Source organism: Trachurus japonicus, chromosome 4 (assembly GCF_045865225.1).
Source record: "Trachurus japonicus isolate A0001 chromosome 4, Traja_1.0".
NCBI classification, from domain to species: domain Eukaryota; kingdom Metazoa; phylum Chordata; class Actinopteri; order Carangiformes; family Carangidae; genus Trachurus; species Trachurus japonicus.
In genome coordinates this window covers 19,367,450-19,388,925 of record NC_140910.1, presented here as the reverse complement: position 1 = coordinate 19,388,925, position 21,476 = coordinate 19,367,450, and the positions used below count along the sequence as shown (strand labels likewise).

Genomic DNA, 21,476 nt, shown 5'->3' with positions numbered 1-21,476 from the left:
TTCCTCATGAAAGTTGTTTCTTGACTCTTTTCATGATTATATCTGATTTAAGTCAGATAAATCTGGGAATATGAGTGGACAGCAGACATTAAAAAATGCATTGCATTCAATTACAAATGCGCTTCAAAACAATTTCAATGACTTGGTCTCAAACCTTTGTGTGGTGTGTGATCTGAGGGCCGATGAAGCTCATTGCATGTTCATGTATTTGCTAACAATATTTGCCTAAATAAACAGACTTCACAATTGAAACCAACTCCTGAGATAGGGTTTAAATAAAGAAAGACCATCATGAGCACTTTAATGATATGTAAATAACACCGGTTGTTTGTTAGTTTTTCTGAAATCAGATGTCATAAACAGGTGCTGTAAAACTATTGAATGCATATAATTTCTGTTATTATTCTCTGTATGATTATGGAGCTTTTTAAGTGCCTATGTGAGTTTTATTTTTGTGACATCACACTGTGATGACGATGTTGTGTACACACAGCGTCGAAGCTTGAGGTATTTTTCCAGCTCTTGTACCAGACAAGCAAGTTTCATTCACATAAGTTGAAGTCAGCCAAAACGACCGGATCGCTTACTTCTGCTTTAAGAATGTCTGTCATTGTAGGAAAGTATCAATTTCCTGCTGTGGACTTCATGACAATTGTCCTTTGTTTGTGCCCCTACATATTTATATCTATTTAGTATACTTGAACTGTATGTTGAGCTGTGTGTTTAAAATATTTATTCAGGCCTAGAAAACTGCCAAAATAAACTAACTTATGTAAAACAGTAATATGATTTAATGATGTAAAGAAAACAGCAGACACCATTGTTTCATTTTAACTTTTCCTCGTTAAAGGACTGATGTTTTGACAAACTTGACATGTAAGCAAATAATGATTCAGGTGCAAAAGGAGTGAGGTGAGCCTGAATTCAGCCAATCAGAAACAAGATGCACCACTTGTTTAGACTGTTGACGCTTTCCTTTAACTCATGGAAGTGTTTGCATTCACAAAGAAAAGATGACACAGTTAAAGAGTGCTGGGCTTACCTTCATTTGTTTTTTACTGCTTCACGGTAAGGACTAAGTCATTTTGATAATTCATTAAGTTGATAAATACATAGATACGGTAGATGATGTGTTGAAAGCTAGAAATCAGCCAGTAGACTGAAGCAGATTGATGTTAATGTTTTTAAAACTATACTCTGATGATTTGAAGGAAAATGCAAACTAGATAGAAGGAAACATAAAACTGGTGTACAGTGAGGTTTTTGTGTTTTATTTGGATGATGCATGAAAGTTTAATTTACATATGACAGAATATTTTGAATAGGGTTTTGTGTGACATTAATGAACACTGTAATGAGAAGTTTATTAACTATGTGAAAAAAGACAGTAGTAATAGAAGGGAGTGGAACATTTTGAGAAGTAAAATTTCAAATCTAAAAAACTACAGCAAATATAGTGAGTAGCAAATAAGGAGAAGTACAACATATGTTAAGACCAAGGTGTGCAGCTACATTAGCATAGCAACATTCTATGACGTAGTATAAAGTGCCATGAGTTAAATATTAACACAGGCATGCCCATACACTGTAATTATGTGATTAGTTTGCAGGTTTTGGGTCATGCACTGATTAAAATTTTGACCCGATATGAATGTGTTAGAAGAAATATTTAAAGATCACTGAACCTGTTACAATTCACCCTGAGGGGGAGAAAAATGTGTGTACCTAATTTCATGGTAATTTGTCACCCTAGGCTCAAAATGCTCAAGCCTTTAACAGCTACAGTCAGAAGAAAAATAATATAAATCTAACTCGCCAAGCTGACATAATGACATGCTTTTGTGTCACACCTAAAACAAAGTGAACAAAGCAAATTGATGGTGATTTTATCAGCATCACTTCAGTTAGAGATAACCTGCTAAACAGCATATAAAGAATGATCTGCCAAAGAACTACAGAACAAATAGGAGTGATAAATTAAAAACAAACAAACAAAATAATATTCATATATAATAATTTTGGTCTGTCCTCTTCTCATTTTGAATTCAGGTTTTGTTGTGGCATTGAACTGCACCAGTCCGACTCCTGAAGCCCTGTTTGCTGCCCTTGAGAGGGAATTATTTCCTAGAAAACTACTGCGACCTGTAAAAAGGTTTTCAGACACACTGAATGTCACAGTGGATATTACTGTGGTGGGAATTTTAGGAGTGGTGAGTCCATGAGTCACACAAACATCTACATTGTACACTGTACACTGTAACAAATTGTAGTCATAATTAATAATCATAAATATGTCTCATCCATAGAATGAAAAAGCCCAGTCCTTGACTACATTCCTATGGCAAATCTTGGTAAGTTTCAGAGTACTTTCAGTGTTTTTAGAACATTCTTATAGTTATAATTCTATAGAGTTTCTTCCTGAAAATGAGGGAGAAAAAAAAACTTTGTTTCACATTCTATAAAGGATCAGGTGTGAATGCACTTGCATTTAGGACTTATTTCAGATCCAATTTCGCTTTATAACATTTGGAGACGACCATTTGTCCATGTTCCTTTTGCAGGGTTAGGCTTAGGGTTACACAAATACATCCTAATTGCCCATGTAGCTTAAACTGAATATCTATCTTCAATGTAGGAGTGGGATATAGCGGGATTGAGCTGGGATGAGAAGGAATGTGGAACTAAAAGAGTCTCTATCCCTCGGGAGAAGCTTTGGGTCCCTGATGTCCACATTGCTGAGTTGTGAGTGAAAAAGATGCAAACACAGCACACAAAAACAAAACCCTAGAGCCATACGAGTGGAATATCTTCAGTATCCTCTGAAATGATCTATGTGCATTTTAAATGTTTATTATTGTATTTCTTTACAGCATGGATGAGGACAAGTCTCCCAAAACTCCCTATGTCTACCTATACAACACAGGTCGTGTTTTTGATGATAAACCACTCAGAGTGGTCAGTTCCTGTCGATTAGAAATCTACACTTTCCCCTTTGATATACAGAACTGCTCTCTCAGCTTTGGACCACACCTACACCTGGGTAAGTCTGCCCAGAAAACAACACTACATGTATTTTTTTTCACATTTCTTGGTTTATTTGGGGAGTGGTTATTTTGTTTACCTTGGTAAACAGTATGAATGTTGAATACGAAAAGTTGAACGGTCAGTCATTGGTGAATGCTGATTTTTATTAACTGATTTTATTTTTATAGCTAGAGACATAATGATGTTTCAAGGTGACACTGCTGAGGGAATCCTGATGGAGTCCAGAGCAGTTCTGGAGACAAAAGGGGAGTGGGAGCTTGCAGATATTAAAGCAGCACCATCTACTCTGGAGATAATTGATGGATCCTACTCTGAGATCGTATTCTATGTGAGCAATTTTATTTTTAACAGTTTTACAGTAAACTGAACTATTTAGCACTCCTCTTTGACATATATTTGGGTGTTTGGCTTAACACTTGAGTGCCAGCCCTTTTATAAAATGGTCAGTGCCCTGTGCCAGCGTTTCAGGCCATTTGAGTAATATTTAAAGACCCATAGAATATTTTGTACTATGACTCTGAAAACACCAAGTAGCTCAAAGGAAAGAGGAGACTCTCTATTTAATTATGGGGGGGGGGGATTGTTTGTACCTTGTTCCATTCTTGATTTATCTTAAGTTGAATAGAGCCTGGTTGCACCAAAAGGACCACTTTTTTTCTAGAAAACTGAGAAAAATGCATTTTTGTGAAAGAGAGTCTCTCAAGAAAAACAGTGATTTATCCGTTTTAATTTTGGCTTCAAAAACATGTAAGACATCTGAACATTTCATTTCACATGTTTTTTCATTGTACAATAAAAAAACAACAACAACTAAAATACAACAAGTAGGAGTCCTACACTGCAGAGTGATGCCTGCTCTCCTACTTCTCCTGCAGTTGCTGCCCCCTCCCCCTTCACCCTCTCCTACTTCTCCTCCTGCTGCATCCCCTGAGTCTGGGTCTGAAAAGTCCGTCTCTGAAGTAGGGAGGGAGACGTCATGGTGTTCTTCAGCCTCTTTGCTGGACGCGGCAGGCGATCTCACCGCGCTGATCTCTCGGTTTGTCGTCACTACGTATATTCGGGGTCGGTTTCAGACACCAACCGGTTCACAGAAGTTTAACATTTCTTCCAGTGTGCGCTGGCAAAACTGACCCCTCGACTCCGCCATCCGCTTTTGCTTGGGCATTTTGGTGCTGATCTCAGTTTACCTTTCCTGCCTCCTCTGATCACTTGTTCCAGGCTCTGCCCGTCGTTTTTCTCTAGAAACAGAAACTTTTTCCAACTTTTTTATCTCCTTACCGATCGCGCCCGTCTTCTTCTTCACTTCTTGCTCTGATCTACAGTCTTCGTTCTACGTATCCCAGAAGCCCCAAAATTACTCACAGTGATCGCGACAGTGCCCCCCTTTACCAGCCGCAGAAAACTGCGTTTGGCGTATATATAGTACATCAATGGCACCCAAGCGTTGTATTTTGATTGACGTATGTCAAGGACACTCAATGAGTTAACAATTGAAAAGAAAAAATCTATAATTTAAAACAGACACTGAAACCAGCCGTTATGAACAGGGCTGTTTTAAGCAGATGAAAAGAGAGCTGTGATGTTTGATCCTTGGGGTATTTTGACCGAAGCATGTCACAGACATGTCTTTAAGACAGCTGGGAACTATTTCGATTTGTGGAAAAGGGGCATAATATGTCTCCTTTAAATCTGTTATATCGCAATTAATCTGTGTAAAACTTAGTTTTATTTGTGCCACTAATCTTTGATATCATTCTTCTGAAGTTTTTGTATGTAGAAGAATTAGACAGTCTCAATGAAGCAGCTAGTACCGTCTCAAAGTTTTTTAACACTGCAAAACAAAGACAGCCAAATAAAAATATCACTAACAAACAACACAATGAGAAAAAAACATTTAAAGTTGAATTCATAAGTTCTAAGTTCAGTTGTGGTTGTTTAGTAAACAGAATAAAGGTTTTATCTGTAAGTGGAAGCATGTTAATGGTAATAAAAAAGAGACAGACTGGATCTCAACACAACAAAGATTTCAGTCATTAATGGTAATATTCATCTGGCTTAAACCTTCAAGCTCTCTGCTTGTGTTTCATCCTTAGATCATTTTGAGACGCCGACCAATCCTCTATGTGGTGAACCTGCTGATCCCCAGCTGCTTCCTCATGACATTGGACCTCTTCAGCTTCATGCTGCCACCTGCAAGTGTGGACCGATCCGCCTTCAAGATGACCCTCATTCTGGGCTACACCGTGTTCCTGCTCATCATGAACGACCTGCTGCCAGTCACTGGGGACCAAACACCTCTCATGAGTGAGTGACCCCTATTATTCAAGTAAATTTAAGATGAAAAAAAGGCTGAATTAAAAATACCTCCTCATTTCTTAACCATCCCATTTGTTGTTTCCTGCAGATGTCCTATTCTCAGTCAGTCTCGCTCTGATGGTGGGCAGCCTGTTGGAGACTGTGTTCATCACTAACATCCAGTTCAGCTCCAACCAGTACAATGCAGTTCCTCACTGGCTCAGCGTTCTGGTATTACGATACCTAGCCATTGTTGTTTTTCTCCCCCCACAAAACAAGAGCAACCGAGTCACAGTCTGCCTTCGCCCACTTTCTACAGGTATATTTTTATCATTGAGCTTGTATTTACTTAGGGTGTATTCCGACCTGGCTCGTTTGGAGCAGTTGTTCCAAAACAGGGAGCGTTAAACCCCAAAGATCAGTTTGTTTGTTTATATGTGTACACAGCAATCATGCTCCGATGCGGGATGAAACAAGGGGGCCGAGATTGCCAAGAGGGGGGTGGTCTCGGCTAACTTCATTCAAGCCCTGAAGCGGGGGGCTGGCAATGAGACTGTAATCTACTAAGCATCCGATAAAACACGACACACTGCTGACGTCCCATGGTTCAAATGACTGGGATTGTGTCGGTTACGGGTTTCAACCGCGGTCTCATTTGTTTACAGCTTTGAGCTGCTACCTAAAATAAAAATGCAACAATTGTATCATTTTAGCCCCTGAATCGGAATGCACCTTAAGCAACAGTCTATTGTGTTGTTCTTAATGGTTGTTGTTTGTTTGACAATGTGCTTCATTCAACTTATACTTAATCAGAAACAGAAAATGCAATGAATGGAGGCATCATCTCCTCAAGGGAACTGCAGACGATTTCTGTTGACACACCTCAGGACAAAGCTCCTCCAGAGCTGGCCTTGGAGGAACTCAGGAAACTGAGCAGAGATCTCATGGCTATCCGCCACCGGATTGACGAACACTGCCAGGGGACGAAAAGCTCACAGGAATGGCAAATGGTCGGGATGGTCATTGACCGCCTGCTGTTCGGCTTGTACCTTATCTTCATCTCTGTCAGCTTCATCACCATCGTATCTATTTGGATCTGGAACAATAACCTGGAAGAGGATTAGCAAATGTTTGACAGGATGTGACTTTTGTTTGTTTTTCTTGTTTAAAACATGTTTTTAAATGTTAGTATTATTTAGTACTTTCAGAGATTTCAGACAACACTTTGTCTGGCTTCTCATGATGCATTATCCACATTAAGGACCACAGTGGTTTGACTTACAATGGAACCAAACAATGAAGTGTTTTTTTTTAGCAGATAGAACAGGGGAAATAATTACCACAAGAGACCTGATTATTGTCAACCTATTATTTAATCAACATCTATTATTGTAAACACTCTCAGGTCAAATGGCCTTATCCACTCTATTTTGCAGTGGTTTTAGTGATAGAGTTAAGCCCCATGTTTTTATCCTAACCTAGACTTGACTATACTCATCTCATATCCAGTGGCGGCTGGTGGTCAAATTAGTTGGGTGGGCTAATAAATAAATTATACCCATTAAATGGTTAACACAGCTAAAAGTTAGGGTTATCCCATCTCACAAAAGTATAGCAACTAACTAGGCCTACACACTGCATTAAGTAAGGGTCTAGTCCAAAACAAACAAACAAACAAAAAACTTCACCTGGTTATCTCACACATACACACACAGTCTCTCTCTCTCTCTCTCTCCCTCTCTCACGCACGCACGCGCACACACACACACACACGCACGCACGCGCGCGCACACACACACACACACACACGTACGCACGCACACACACACACACACGCACGCACGCACGCACGCACGCACACACACCCGACGATATTGCTCAATTAAAAAATAAATAAATAAATAAAGAAGACGATATATGCAGCTCATATCTACGGCCTTTCTGGTCTGTTATCGCCATGTCATTTAAGTCTGGTGCTCCCGGTGAGTTTAGAAACTAGATTCTCCACTTCATTCATGTTAGCAAAGACAGTTTAGAGCAGCAAAGTAATGCTACCTGTGATGCTAGCGCCTAGCGCCGCTGTTTCTGTCTTCTCCCTCCCACAACAACACAACTTTTCCTCCGGTTCCTGTCATTGGTCTGAAAACAGCGGTGTTGGGCTAAATGAAATTAGCCCCAATGACCAAGTGAACCATGGGGCGGGACATGACGCCTGTCAATCACTGACCCTGCGTCAGCCCGCTGCTGATTGGTCAGAACCGCTCGGCCTGTGGGCTGAATGAAATTAGCCCCAACAGTCGGTCAATGGCGAGGGCGGGACATGGCACCTGTCAATCATCCACAGTCGGAAAATGAATGAGGGCAGACTCGGTGAGCTCGGGCTGATTAAAATTAGCCCATTTAGAGATATCCTGTGTTTTTCTTGAAACTATTTAATATTGTTGCCAGTTCCGATTTTACTAAGACTTAGAACAATCTTTTGTATGTTATTTAGAGAATATAATGTAGGCTATATAATATTTTTTCCTCATCTTTTGTTGTGTAATGCAGGGAGGGCTTAGCCCCACTAGCCCATTGATACCAGCCGTCACTGCTCATATCTGAACTTGTTAAAATTAAACATATCCATGTGTGTTAATCATAGAATCATATTTGCCCTGAGCTACATCTTATCAACATGAAGATATTGACAACATGTCTATGTCTATTTATTCTTAAGTTTGATGACACAATTATTGTTTATGCCACATTTTCTTGGCAGGTAAAGGAACATATCATTTCTGAAAGTGGTTATACCTGTTTTTTTTCCGTCATGGCATTCATTAACAAAGCCATCTCAGTTCTTTTCTATTAAAATGTAGTTCTGATTTGTTTCTTTTTTTTGTCACCCTGACACCAAAAACGTCAACCGTCCCAGGGTGGATATCAAAGAATAAATATTGGTTTTAGTGACAATGAGTAATGTAGAAATTATTATAATCGCTGACATAAAACAAATGTTGCTGTCATGCTTGTAGGAAACAACTTGCAACAAGTCTTTGATAATGAACATAGACCACTATCAACCTAATTAAACTGTGTAGAAAATAAATTGTGCTACAGTATGCTGCTATTTTTGTGCCATTCTTTTTTCCATCCATCCATCCATGTTTATATGCAGGGTAGCAGGGAGGCTGGAGCCAATCCCAGCTGACACAGAGCAAGGGCAGGGTATAATAAGTCGCCTATTTCTGGGGTGACATGCAGAGATGAACAACCTCACACACTTAGATTCACACCAATGAGCAATTCGTTCCAAACAGAAAAGTGCCTTGTCCAGGAATATCAAAACTTTCTTGCATGCATAGAGGCAAAAGTGCTAACCACTGCACCATGCACTGTAAAATGGCACTGCACACAGGTACCATCATGCAGGATGTTCCTGCTGTCATACGAATGTGCCTCTTAATTTTTTTTTCTTGGGGTTTTTTTGTTTCATATTTCTGCATTTTCCTATCCTCCTTGTCCCAAAAAATCCAAAGTGGTTGATTTATATAACAAAGTTAAAGCAGAAGTAAGTGATCCGGTCGTTTTGGCTAACTTCTTGTCAGACGATGGAGTTAGCAGTCCCCGCCTTCGTCATGGATCTATTGGTCCTCGTCCCTACGTCACCACATTCACGCGCATCCCTTGGCTGCACACACAGCCCTTCATGCCGTTCTCTCTCCTCATTGGATAAAGGTTGTAGGATACAAGGAAGTATACAAGAAGTTTTCTCCTCGGCTTACAGCAGAGCAGAGTGACTGACAGACCCGTGTTTCGGACCAAACACTCTATGTAAGTGATTGCTGTAGGAAGATATAACTATTTAAGACTTATATTAACACAAACATTCCGCTTACTTCTGCTTTAAATAGCCTGTCTTTTTTTTTTTATCAACGTGATTCTTATTTTCCTTTAAAATGATGACTTTATGCATTTATTGCTTTCTATTTCATCTCCACAGACACGGGAAATGTGGCACAAAGTTCTTGTAAATTTAGGATACCAATACCCTGCAGCCAGATAGCTGCTTCCACCTTTTGTACCAGGAAACTCCTGCTCCTTGGCTGTCTAAACAACAAATATTTATACGTTCCAACAAACCATTGGTACTACAATAATCTCTATTATCTGGAAATATTCTGAAACTACACTAACACTGTCTGTAATACACAATGTTCTGTTTTTCATAAGTGGATAAGAAAATTGAGTCCAGTACTGTATTTTATGTAATAAAAAATAAGGGACACGGACTCAGAAGTCATAAAAAGTTCCTGGGTTGTATTAAATAGTCACATTAATATTTAATAAAGTTGATCTGCCGTTCTGGGAACATATTTCAAATTTAGTATTAAAAAAAAGATGTGCCTTTGTGAAAACCATAAGTCCACAAATGCATTGCATTCAATGGTAAATGCGCTTCAAAACAATTTCAATGACTTGGTCTCAAACCTTTGTGTGGTGTGTGATCTAAAAGTCCAGTAAGCGCAGGACTATAGTTCTGTGATGTGAAATACCATAACTGTCTCCATCACAATTCATTTTCATATTAATATGTGCAACAGTTAAAGTATGTCTGTCACCGTAGGATAGTATCAATTTCCTGCTGTCAACTTCATGAAAATTGTCCCTTGTTTGTGCCCCTAAACATCCTGGCCACATTGAAGGCCCGCCTATACTCTACTGATGCCTTTTGCCGCAATCTAATTTATCCCACCACAGTTTCATCCATCCATCAAACCCAAAACCTTCTTGCTGAGAGCCAAAGGTGCTAACTTGTGCACCACTGTGCCATCCTGATGTGGATGATCCTTTAGACCCTGAAGGTGCCAGCTTGACATTTGCACCATCAGTTAAGCAACAAATATTTACATTTCCAAACACCTACACCCACAATTATCTGTCCTCCCTGGAGGTTTGTAGCACAATGCAGTCCATGTGTCCTTAGTCTTTCTTTTTCCCCTAAAGCTAAAAGTCCATTAAGTGCAGGGCTGTAGTTCTGTGATGTGAAATACCATAACTGTCTCCATCATAATTCATTTTCACATTAATATGTGCAACAGTTAAAGTATGTCTGTCACTGTAGGAAAGTATCAATTTCCTGCTGTCGACTTCATGAAAATTGTCCCTTGTTTGTGCCCCTACATATTTATATCTATTTAGATAAATTAGTAAATTAGTGAATGTGACTGCAGAGGAGGTAATACTTCACAATGAATATTTTTGTGACTGCGTATTGTACTATACAGGTACACAATGCTGAGATGAACCTTCATACATTTAGGTTCTCAAAGACAATTTCTATGAGTTTCACTTGAGCCTTTTAATGTGTTGATGTTGATTTAAATTTGAGTGCTGATTAAGACTAACTGTATAACTGAACTAACTGTATGTTGAGCTGTGTGTTTAAAATATTAATTCAGGCCTGGAAAACTGCCAAAATAAACTAACTTATGTAAAAGGTGCAAACAGAGTGAGGTGAGCCTGTATTCAGCCAATCAGAAACAAGATGCACCACTTGTTTAGACTGTTGACGCTTTCCTTTAACTCACTGAAGTGCTTGCATTCACAAAGAAAAGATGACACAGTTAAAGAGTGCTGGGCTTACCTTCATTTGTTTTTTACTGCTTCACGGTAAGGACTAAGTAATTTTGATAATTCATTAAGTTGATAAATAGAAAGCAAGATGATGTGTTGAAAGCTAGAAATCAGCCAGTAGACTGAAGCAGATTGATGTTAATGTTTCTGAAACTTTACTCTGATGATTTGAAGGAAAATGCAAACTAGAAGGAAACAAAAAACTGGTGTACAGTGAGGTTTTTGTGTTTTATTGTGATGATGGATGAAAGTTGATTTTAATTTACATGTATGACAGAATATTTTTAATAGGGTTTTGTGTGACATTAATGAACACTGTAATGAGAAGTTTATTAACTGTGAAAAAAGACAGTAGTAGAGAGCGGAAAATTTTGAGAAGTAAAATCTCAAACCTAAACAACTACAGTTCTGTCAGGACCACTATGTCAAAATAATATTTAATTACTTGCACAAGTTTTATTTGGCGGTATCGTGCTGTTCTGGCACCCCCTGCTCTTCCACGCGCTTGCGTGGAAAGCCTGAGGCAGGAAGAGCACCTCCCTGCCCTTCACGAGCCATCATGAACGGCATAAGCAGGGAGCGCAGCAGCAAAGAAAACCCAGACAGAGCAGAGCAACCAACATGAATACAATGACAGGAGGAGCTGGGGTGGAGGTGGGTTGCAAAAAGCCGGCAGAGGAAGCAGTAGCAGCAAGGGACGTGACGTCGGGCTAGAGCAGTTTAAATAGCGCGCTCTGAATGCAGTTCCCCAATAGGAAGCAGCCACGGAGAGTCAGCTGAGTCATCAGTTGATCTGCACCTGTGACGACAGCTATGCTGTGCCAATTAAGAGCTTGACGTCATGGCCTGCCAGAACTAACGCTACGCTTAATTTAATATATTAGCAATTATTAATCAAAATTAGCATAGCAACATTCTATGAGGTAGTATAAAGTGCCATGAGTTAAATATTAACACTAATATGCTGTAATTACAGTATGTGATTAGTTTGCAGGTTTTGGGCCATGCACCGGTTAAAATTTTGACCCGATATGAATGTGTTAGATGAAATGAACCTATTACAATTCACCCTGAGAGGGAGAAAAATGTGTGTACCTAATTTCATGGCAATTTGTCACCCTAAAAATGCTCAAGCCTTTAACAGCTACACTCAGAAGAAAAATAATATAAATCTAACTCGCCAAGCTGACATAATGACATGCTTTTGTGTCACACCTAAAACAAAGTGAACAAAGCAAATGGTGGTGGTGATTTTATCAGCATCACTTCAGTTAGAGATAACCGGCTAAACAGCATACAAAGAAAGATCTGCCAATACAGAGCAAATAGGTGTGATAAATTAAAAACAAACAAAAAAAACAACAATAATATTAATATTAGTAGTAGTATTATACTAATAATACTAATAATTTTGGTCTGTTCTCTTCTCATTTTGAATTCAGGTTTTGTTGTGGCATTGAACTGCACCAGTCCGACTCCTGAAGCCCTGTTTGCTGCCCTTGAGAGGGAATTATTTCCTAGAAAACTACTGCGACCTGTAAAAAGGTTTTCAGATACACTGAACGTCACAGTCGATATTACTGTGGCGGGAATTTTAGGAGTGGTGAGTCCATGAGCCACACAAACATCTACACTGTACACTGTAACAAATTGTAGTCATAATTAATAATCATATGTTTCATCCATAGAATGAAAAAGCCCAGTCCTTGACTACATTCCTATGGCAAATCTTGGTAAGTTTCAGAGTACTTTCAGTGTTTTTAGAACATTCTTATGGTTATAATTCTATAGAGTTTCTTCCTGAAAATGAAAAAAAAGAAAAGATGAAGAAATGTAGCTGAATTGGAAACTTTGTTTCCCATTCTATAAAGGATCAAGACTAATTTCAGATCCAGTTTCGCTGGACCACATTATAACATTTGGAGACGACCATTTGTCCATGTTCCTTTTGCAGGGTTAGGCTTAGGGTTACACTAATACATCCTGGCCACATTGAAGGCCCGCCTACTCTACTGATGTCTTTTGCCGCAATCTAATTTGTCCCACCACAGTTTCATCCATCCATCAAACCCAAAACCTTCTTGGTGAGAGCCAAAGGTGCTAACTTGTGCACCACTGTGCAATCCGACAGTTTCATAATAAACCAAAGATACTGACTATTTCATATATATATAATACATAAATAGTGCTTAAATTCGACTCCTACACTCACTCTCCAAGTCGTTCTCGCTCTCTATCTCTCACTCACACACAAGCACAATGAGAACAGACTTGTTTATTGTTTGCCTAAGAACATCACATACCTGTTAATTTGCATGTGAGGTGAGGAACTCAGATCCGATCACAAGTGGTCAATCAAGACACATGTGGAGATTAATTTTAAAGCAGGTGTCAACAGACGTAGCTACTTCTAGGTGACCGCTTGTGATCGAATCACTTAAGATCCATGTTAATAGTAACAAGGCCATAGAGAGGGCAAATGGATGGCAGACAAATCCTCCTAAAATCAATTCAAATGAGGCCAAAATCCATCTAAGAAAAAAAGAAGTGAAGTCCGCACTCTGTATCAAGCTCCTCTATTGTTTATTGTGGAACAATCAACGTTTCTAAACAGAAACGTTGATCGTCCATTGTTTGTTGGTCCGGCACCTGTAGTGTGTTTGGATGTGCGTGCTCTACTCCACTTCTGTGTTCTCAGCAACCAAAATCCATCTACCCATGGCCTTTCAACTTGCCCTGCTTTCAACCTGGCTGTGTAACCATCTTTATAAGGGTTTATATTTGTCCATGTAGCTTAAACTGAATATCTATCTTCAATGTAGGAGTGGGATATAGCGGGATTGAGCTGGGATGAGAAGGAATGTGGAACTAAAAGAGTCTCTATCCCTCGGGAGAAGCTTTGGGTCCCTGATATCCACATTGCTGAGTTGTGAGTTAAAAAGATGCAAACACAGCACACACAAAAACTAAACCCAAGAGCCATACGAGTGGAATATCTTCAGTATCCTCGGAAATGATCTATGCGCACTTTAAATGTTTATTATTGTATTTTTTTACAGCATGGATGAGGACAAGTCTCCCAAAACTCCCGAGGTCTACTTATACAACACAGGTCGTGTTTTTGATGATAAATCAATCAGAGTGGTCAGTTCCTGTCGATTAGAAATCTACACTTTCCCCTTTGATATACAGAACTGCTCTCTCAGCTTTGGACCACACCTACACCTGGGTAAGTCTGCCCAGGAAACAACACTACATGTATTTTTTTCACATTTCTTGGTTTATTTGGGGAGTGGTTATTTTGTTTACCTTGGTAAACAGTATGAATGTTGAATACGAAAAGTTGTACGGTCAGTCATTGGTGATTGCTGATTTTTATTAACTGATTTTATTTTTATAGCTAGAGACATAATGATGTTCCAACGTGGCACTGCTGAGGAAATCCTGATCGAGTCCAAAGCAGTTCTGCGCACAAAAGGGGAGTGGGAGCTTGCAGATATTAAAGCAGCGCCATCTACTGTGGAGATAATTGATGGATCCTACTCTGAGATCGTATTCTATGTGAGCAATTTTATTTTTAACAGTTTTACAGTAAAAAAAATCTGTAATTTGCAGGCTGCCTAGGTTGAAATCCATGTGGTTTTACGAGCTGTTCCCTAGGTTGTCTGACAATGATGTCTTTATTTTTCGAATTTGCATAATACCACCCCTACCTGTGAGTACCGGTAGAAGGGGCGGGGCGGGGCGGGGCAAGCAGTGGTTCATTTGCGTTAAGGGGACAGACACTGAAACCAGCCATTCTGAACAGTTATATTTTAAGTGGATGAAAAGAGAGCTGTGATGTTTGATCCTTGGGGTATTTTGACCGAAGCATGTCACAGACATGTCTTTAAGACAACTGGGAACTATTTTGATTTGTGGAAGAAAAGGGGCGTAATATGTCTCCTTTAAATCTGTTATATCGCAAATAATCTGTGTAAAACTTAATTTTATTTGTGCCACTAATATTTGATATCATTCTTCTGAAGTTTTTGTTTGTAGAAGAATTAGACAGTCTCAATGAAGCAGCTAGTACCGTCTCAAAGTTTTTTTAACACTGGAAAACAGAGACAGCCAAATATACATATCACTAACAAACAACACAATGAGAAAAAAAACATTTAAAATTAAATTAATAAGTTCTAAGTTCAGCTGTGGTTGTTTAGAAAACAGAATAAAGGTTTTATCTGTAAGTGGAAGCATGTAAATGGTAATAAAAAAGAGACAGAGACTGGATCTCAAGCTCTCTGCTTGTGTTTCATCCTTAGATCATTTTGAGACGCCGACCAATCCTCTATGTGGTGAACCTGCTGATCCCCAGCTGCTTCCTCATGACATTGGACCTCTTCAGCTTCATGCTGCCACCTGCAAGTGTGGACCGATCCGCCTTCAAGATGACCCTCATTCTGGGCTACACCGTGTTCCTGCTCATCATGAACGACCTGCTGCCAGTCACTGGGGACCAAACACCTCTCATGAGTGAGTGACCCCTATTATTCAAGTAAATTTAAGATGAAAAAAAGGCTGAATTAAAAATACCTCCTCATTTCTTAACCATCCCATTTGTTGTTTCCTGCAGATGTCCTATTCTCAGTCAGTCTCGCTCTGATGGTGGGCAGCCTGTTGGAGACTGTGTTCATCACTAACATCCAGTTCAGCTCCAACCAGTACAATGCAGTTCCTCACTGGCTCAGCGTTCTGGTATTACGATACCTAGCCATTGTTGTTTTTCTCCCCCCACAAAACAAGAGCAACCGAGTGACAGTCTGCCTTCGCCCACTTTCTACAGGTATATTTTTATCATTGAGCTTGTATTTACTTAGGGTGTATTCCGACCTGGCTCGTTTGGAGCAGTTGTTCCAAAACAGGGAGCGTTAAACCCCAAAGATCAGTTTGTTTGGTTATATGTGTACACAGCAATCGTGCTCAGATGCGGGATGAAACAAGGGGGCCGAGATTGCCACGAGGGGGGTGGTCTTGGCTAACTTCATTCAAGCCCTGAAGCGGGGGGCTGGCAATGAGACTGTAATCTACTAAGCAACCGGCAAAACACACGACAAACTGCTGTGCTGACGTCCCATGGTTCAAATGACTGGGATTGGTGTCGGTTATGGGTTTTAACCGCGGTTTCAGGCCAGGTCGGGTTTTAATTTTCAGGCCCATTGAGAACTGTATTCCATGGCATTCGATTTTTCCAGGTAAACCCCTCCCCTTCCGGATACGATTTCTGACCTATGAGAACACACGTGGTTCACACATGGCATTTGTTTACCGCTTTGAGCTGTTACCCAAAATAAAAATGCAACAATTTTAGCCCCTGAATCAGAATAAAGCCAACGCACCCCAGGAATGCACCTTAAGCAACAGTCTATTGTGTTGTTCTTAATGGTTGTTGTTTGTTTGACAATTTGCTTCATTCAACTACTTAATTTTAAAACTGTCTCTTGATTTCTGACAGAAAACGCAATGAATGGAGGCAACATATCCTCAAGGGAACTGCAGACGATTTCTGTTGACACACCTCAGGACAAAGCTCCTCCAGAGCTGGCCTTGGAGGAACTCAGGAAACTGAGCAGAGATCTCATGGCTATCCGCCACCGGATTGACGAACACTGCCAGGGGACGAAAACCTCACAGGAATGGCAAATGATCGGGGTGGTCATTGACCGCCTGCTGTTCGGCTTGTACCTTATCTTCATCTCTGTCAGCTTCATCACCATCGTATCTATTTGGATCTGGAACAATAACCTGGAAGAGGATTAGTAAATGTTTGACAGGATGTGACTTTTGTTTGTTTTTCTTGTTTAAAACATGTTTTTAAATGTTAGTATTATTTAGTACTTTCAGAGATTTCAGACAACACTTTGTCTGGCTTCTCATGATGCATTATCCACATTAAGGATCACAGTGGTTTGACTTACAATGGAACCAAACAATTAAGTGTTTTTTTTAGCAGATAGAACAGGAGAAATAATTACCACAAGAGACCTGATTATTGTCAACCTATTATTTAATCAACATCTATTATTGTAAACACTCTCAGGTCAAATGGCCTTATCCAATCTATTTTGCAGTGGTTTTAGTGATAGAGTTAAGCCCCATGTTTTTATCCTAACCTAGACTTGACTATACTCATCTCATATCTGAACTTGTTAAAATTAAACATATCCATGTGTGTTAATCATAGAATCATATTTGCCCTGAGCTACATCTTATCAACATGAAGATATTGACAACATGTCTATGTCTATTTATTCTTAAGTTTGATGACACAATTATTGTTTATGCCACATTTTCTTGGCAGGTAAAGGAACATATCATATGTATCATTTCTGAAAGTGGTTATACCTGTTTTTTTTCCGTCATGGCATTCATTAACAAAGCCATCTCAGTTCTTTTCTATTAAAATGTAGTTCTGATTTGTTTCTTTTTTTTGTCACCGTGACACCAAAAACTTCAACCGTCCCAGTGTGGATATCAAAGAATAAATATTGGTTTTAGTGACAATGAGTAATGTAGAAATTATTATAATCGGTAACATAAAACAAATGTTGCTGTCATGCTTGTAGGAAACAACTTGCAACAAGTCTTTGATAATGAACATAGACCACTATCAACCTAATTAAACTGTGTAGAAAATAAATTGTGCTACAGTATGCTGCTATTTTTGTGCCATTCTTTTTTCCATCCATCCATCCATGTTTATATGCAGGGTAGCAGGGAGGCTGGAGCCAATCCCAGCTGACACAGAGCAAGGGCAGGGTATAATAAGTCGCCTATTTCTGGGGTGACATGCAGAGATGAACAACCTCACACACTTAGATTCACACCAATGAGCAATTTGTTCCAGACAGAAAAGTGCCTTGTCCAGGAATATCAAAACTTTCTTGCATGCATAGAGGCAAAAGTGCTAACCACTGCACCAAGTGCTGTAAAATGGCACTGCACACAGGTACCATCATGCAGGATGTTCCTGCTGTCATACGAATGTGCCTCTTAATGTTTTTTTTCTTGGGGTTTTATTTGTTTCATATGTTGAGGTCACTTCCGTAGGTTTGAGAAGGTGGGCTGCCATATTGTGTAATGTTTTGATTGGTTGCCTGGTTACCTGACCGCTTAAGTCTGATGTGAGCGGAAGGAGCAAGGAATGCTGGGAAAAAGCCAAAGAGAGAGTGGCGTGCTCTGACGAGGCACCCCGCAGAGAAGTGAAGAGAAGGTGACGAAGAATCAACCCTCCACCGCAAGATTGATTTATCGTTTTAGTTATTGTCTTGTCTAAACACAAATGAACTGACAAAGCCACGACTGCGTGACAACGGACGGAGGTCGATACACGCAGGACACTGGAGCTGGTGGCCGGTGCGGTGCCACTGAAGGACGCCGGCCTGCCCGGAAAGCTCGCCGACCAAGCTACAGGTGGGGAGCGGAAGCAACCGGTGAGTCAAACATTGTACCATATGGCAGCGAATCCCACCAGACTCCAGGGTTTCAGTAATAGAAATATGTGCACCTGTGTCGGCCCTGAGGCCTAGACTTCTTAGAGCCTGTTCTATAAAACCTCACTGACCAGGGTGGCGCAGGTTGCGACACATATTTCTGCATTTTCCTATCCTCCTTGTCCCAAAAAATCCAAAGTGGTTGATTTATATAACAAAGTTAAAGCAGAAGTGATCCGGTCGTTTTGGCTAACTTCTTGTCGGGAACTGCCCATTGGTCCGACCTCCCATTGGTTCGACCTCCCGTTACTCCGACAAAATCAACCACAAGTCGGACCAATAGGAGGTCGAACCAATGGGTGGTCCCGTTAGTTTGAAATGTCATCGCTACTTTCTGACAAGCTTTTCCATTGATAGGAGCATGCAGCTTTCTCTCTCTCTCTCCAGGAGCCAGATCATGTCAGATCGCGCACAACCATCATAAATGCTGAAGATGTGTAAACTGATAATCAAAGCCTCCCCTCCCAGAGTACAGAGTAAAAGAAATACACTTTTTTTCTCCCCCCCTCCGCTCGAGTGTGGCTGAACCTGGCGGCTTGAGCTCACTTCACGGGCGCGAGCCTGCTGCAGCAGCCGCTCCTGCTGACAGCAGACTGAGAGAAAAAAAAAAGTAAATTTCGCTTTGGTTAGGTTCAGGCAATGAAGAAAGGAGTTGGTTAAGTTTAGTAAAAACACCAGGTAGAGGCTAGGCTGGAAGCATAATGAGCGTTATATGTTATTAATATGAAGTGCTTGTTTTGCAGTTAATTATGCACATGATCCGTTTGATCCCAGAAAGGAAAAAAGGATCAATGCGCATTGCGCAGCCTCCGTTTCCTTTCTGATTGCGTCCGTCTGTCTGTTCGCAGTGGGAGAGAGAGAGAGAGAACCCAATCCACCTGTCTGTATACCTGTCTGTAATGTAAGTTTGATTTGATATGAATGTCAAGGTTTAATTATGGACACTAATGAGCGCGCAGCAGTGCGTAAAAGTCGTGCGTAATGACAGCTCCTCGTTGGTGAAACACAATAAACTGCACCTCTTCTTCCACGTTTGTCTTATTGACAGGTGGAGCGAGCCTATATGAATAATTATATAAATGCATAGTGAACGGTAAAAATGGAGAGTTGGACTAATGCTAACTAGTTCAGTTCGAACTAATGAGGACCTCTCATTAGTTCGAACTCTCATTACTCCGATTGTTGGACCAATGGGAGTTCGAACCAATGGGAGGTCGAACTAATGGGAGGTCGGTCTAATGGGAGGTCGGACCAGTGCCATGGACCCCTTCTTGTCAGACGATGGAGTTAGCAGTCCCCGCCTTCGTCAGGGATCTATTGGTCCTCGTCCCTACGTCACCACATTCACGCGCATCCCTTGGCTGCACACACAGCCCTTCATGCCGTTCTCTCTCCTCATTGGATAAAGGTTGTAGGATACAAGGAAGTATACAAGAAGTTTTCTCCTCGGCTTACAGCAGAGCAGAGTGACTGACAGACCCGTGTTTCGGACCAAACACTCTATGTAAGTGATTGCTGTAGGAAGATATAACTATTTAAGACTTATATTAACACAAACATTCCGCTTACTTCTGCTTTAAATACCCTGTCTTTTTTTTTTATCAACGTGTTTCTTATTTTCCTTTAAAATGATGACTTTATGCATTTATTGCTTTCTATTTCATCTCCACAGACACGGGAAATGTGGCACAAAGTTCTTGTAAATTTAGGATACCAATACCCTGCAGCCAGATAGCTGCTTCCACCTTTTGTACCAGGAAACTCCTGCTCCTTGGCTGTCTAAACAACAAATATTTATACGTACGTTCCAACAAACCATTGGTACTACAATAATCTCTATTATCTGGAAATATTCTGAAACTACACTAACACTGTCTGTAATACACAATGTTCTATTTTTCCTAAATGGATAAGAAAATTGAGTCCAGTACTGTATTTTATGTAATAAAAAATAAGGGACAAGGACTCAGAAGTCATAAAAAGTTCCTGGGTTGTATTAAATAGTCACATTAATATTTAATAAAGTTGAACTGCCGTTCTGGGAACATATTTCAAATTTAGTATTAAAAAAAAGATGTGCCTTTGTGAAAACCATAAGTCCAAAAATGCATTGCATTCAATGGTAAATGCGCTTCAAAACAATTTCAATGACTTGGTCTCAAACCTTTGTGTGGTGTGTGATCTAAAAGTCCAGTAAGCGCAGGACTATAGTTCTGTGATGTGAAATACCATAACTGTCTCCATCACAATTCATTTTCATATTAATATGTGCAACAGTTAAAGTATGTCTGTCACCGTAGGATAGTATCAATTTCCTGCTGTCAACTTCATGAAAATTGTCCCTTGTTTGTGCCCCTACATAAACATCCTGGCCACAATGAAGGCCCGCCTATACTCTACTGATGCCTTTTGCCGCAATCTAATTTATCCCACCACAGTTTCATCCATCCATCAAACCCAAAACCTTCTTGCTGAGAGCCAAAGGTGCTAACTTGTGCACCACTGTGCCATCCTGATGTGGATGATCCTTTAGACCCTGAAGGTGCCAGCTTGACATTTGCACCATCAGTTAAGCAACAAATATTTACATTTCCAAACACCTACACCCACAATTATCTGTCCTCCCTGGAGGTTTGTAGCACAATGCAGTCCATGTGTCCTTAGTCTTTCTTTTTCCCCTAAAGCTAAAAGTCCATTAAGTGCAGGGCTGTAGTTCTGTGATGTGAAATACCATAACTGTCTCCATCATAATTCATTTTCATATTAATATGTGCAACAGTTAAAGTATGTCTGTCACTGTAGGAAAGTATCAATTTCCTGCTGTCGACTTCATGAAAATTGTCCCTTGTTTGTGCCCCTACATATTTATATCTATTTAGATAAATTAGTAAGTTAGTGAATGTGAGTGCAGAGGAGGTAATACTTCACAATGAATATTTTCGTGACTGCGTATTGCACTATACAGGTACACAATGCTGAGAT

At 40.1% G+C, this 21,476-nt stretch overlaps 2 protein-coding genes and 2 long non-coding RNA genes across 4 annotated transcripts in view; 3 read left to right on the top strand and 1 right to left on the bottom strand.

The window, feature by feature from the left end:
* LOC146988843 (uncharacterized) overlaps positions 1-21,476 on the bottom strand; it is a 46,827-nt gene that overhangs the window by 1,907 nt on the left and 23,444 nt on the right. The window lies entirely within an intron of this gene.
* On the top strand, positions 418-6,464 carry LOC146988848 (5-hydroxytryptamine receptor 3A-like). The gene is made up of 9 exons (XM_085775286.1): positions 418-439; positions 2,050-2,210; positions 2,307-2,351; positions 2,636-2,742; positions 2,871-3,040; positions 3,213-3,373; positions 5,139-5,349; positions 5,450-5,659; positions 6,160-6,464. The coding sequence occupies exons 1-9, from the start codon at positions 418-420 to the stop codon at positions 6,462-6,464; spliced, it is 1,392 nt and encodes a 463-aa protein (XP_085631412.1).
* LOC146988847 (uncharacterized) lies at positions 12,401-14,188 on the top strand. The gene is made up of 4 exons (XR_015035724.1): positions 12,401-12,562; positions 12,648-12,692; positions 13,782-13,888; positions 14,019-14,188. It is a non-coding gene; the product is annotated as an uncharacterized LOC146988847 (long non-coding RNA).
* Positions 14,371-16,761, top strand: LOC146988846 (5-hydroxytryptamine receptor 3A-like). Its single transcript, XM_085775285.1, has 4 exons — positions 14,371-14,520; positions 15,267-15,477; positions 15,578-15,787; positions 16,457-16,761. Exons 1-4 carry the CDS (start codon positions 14,371-14,373, stop codon positions 16,759-16,761), a joined length of 876 nt encoding a protein of 291 aa, XP_085631411.1.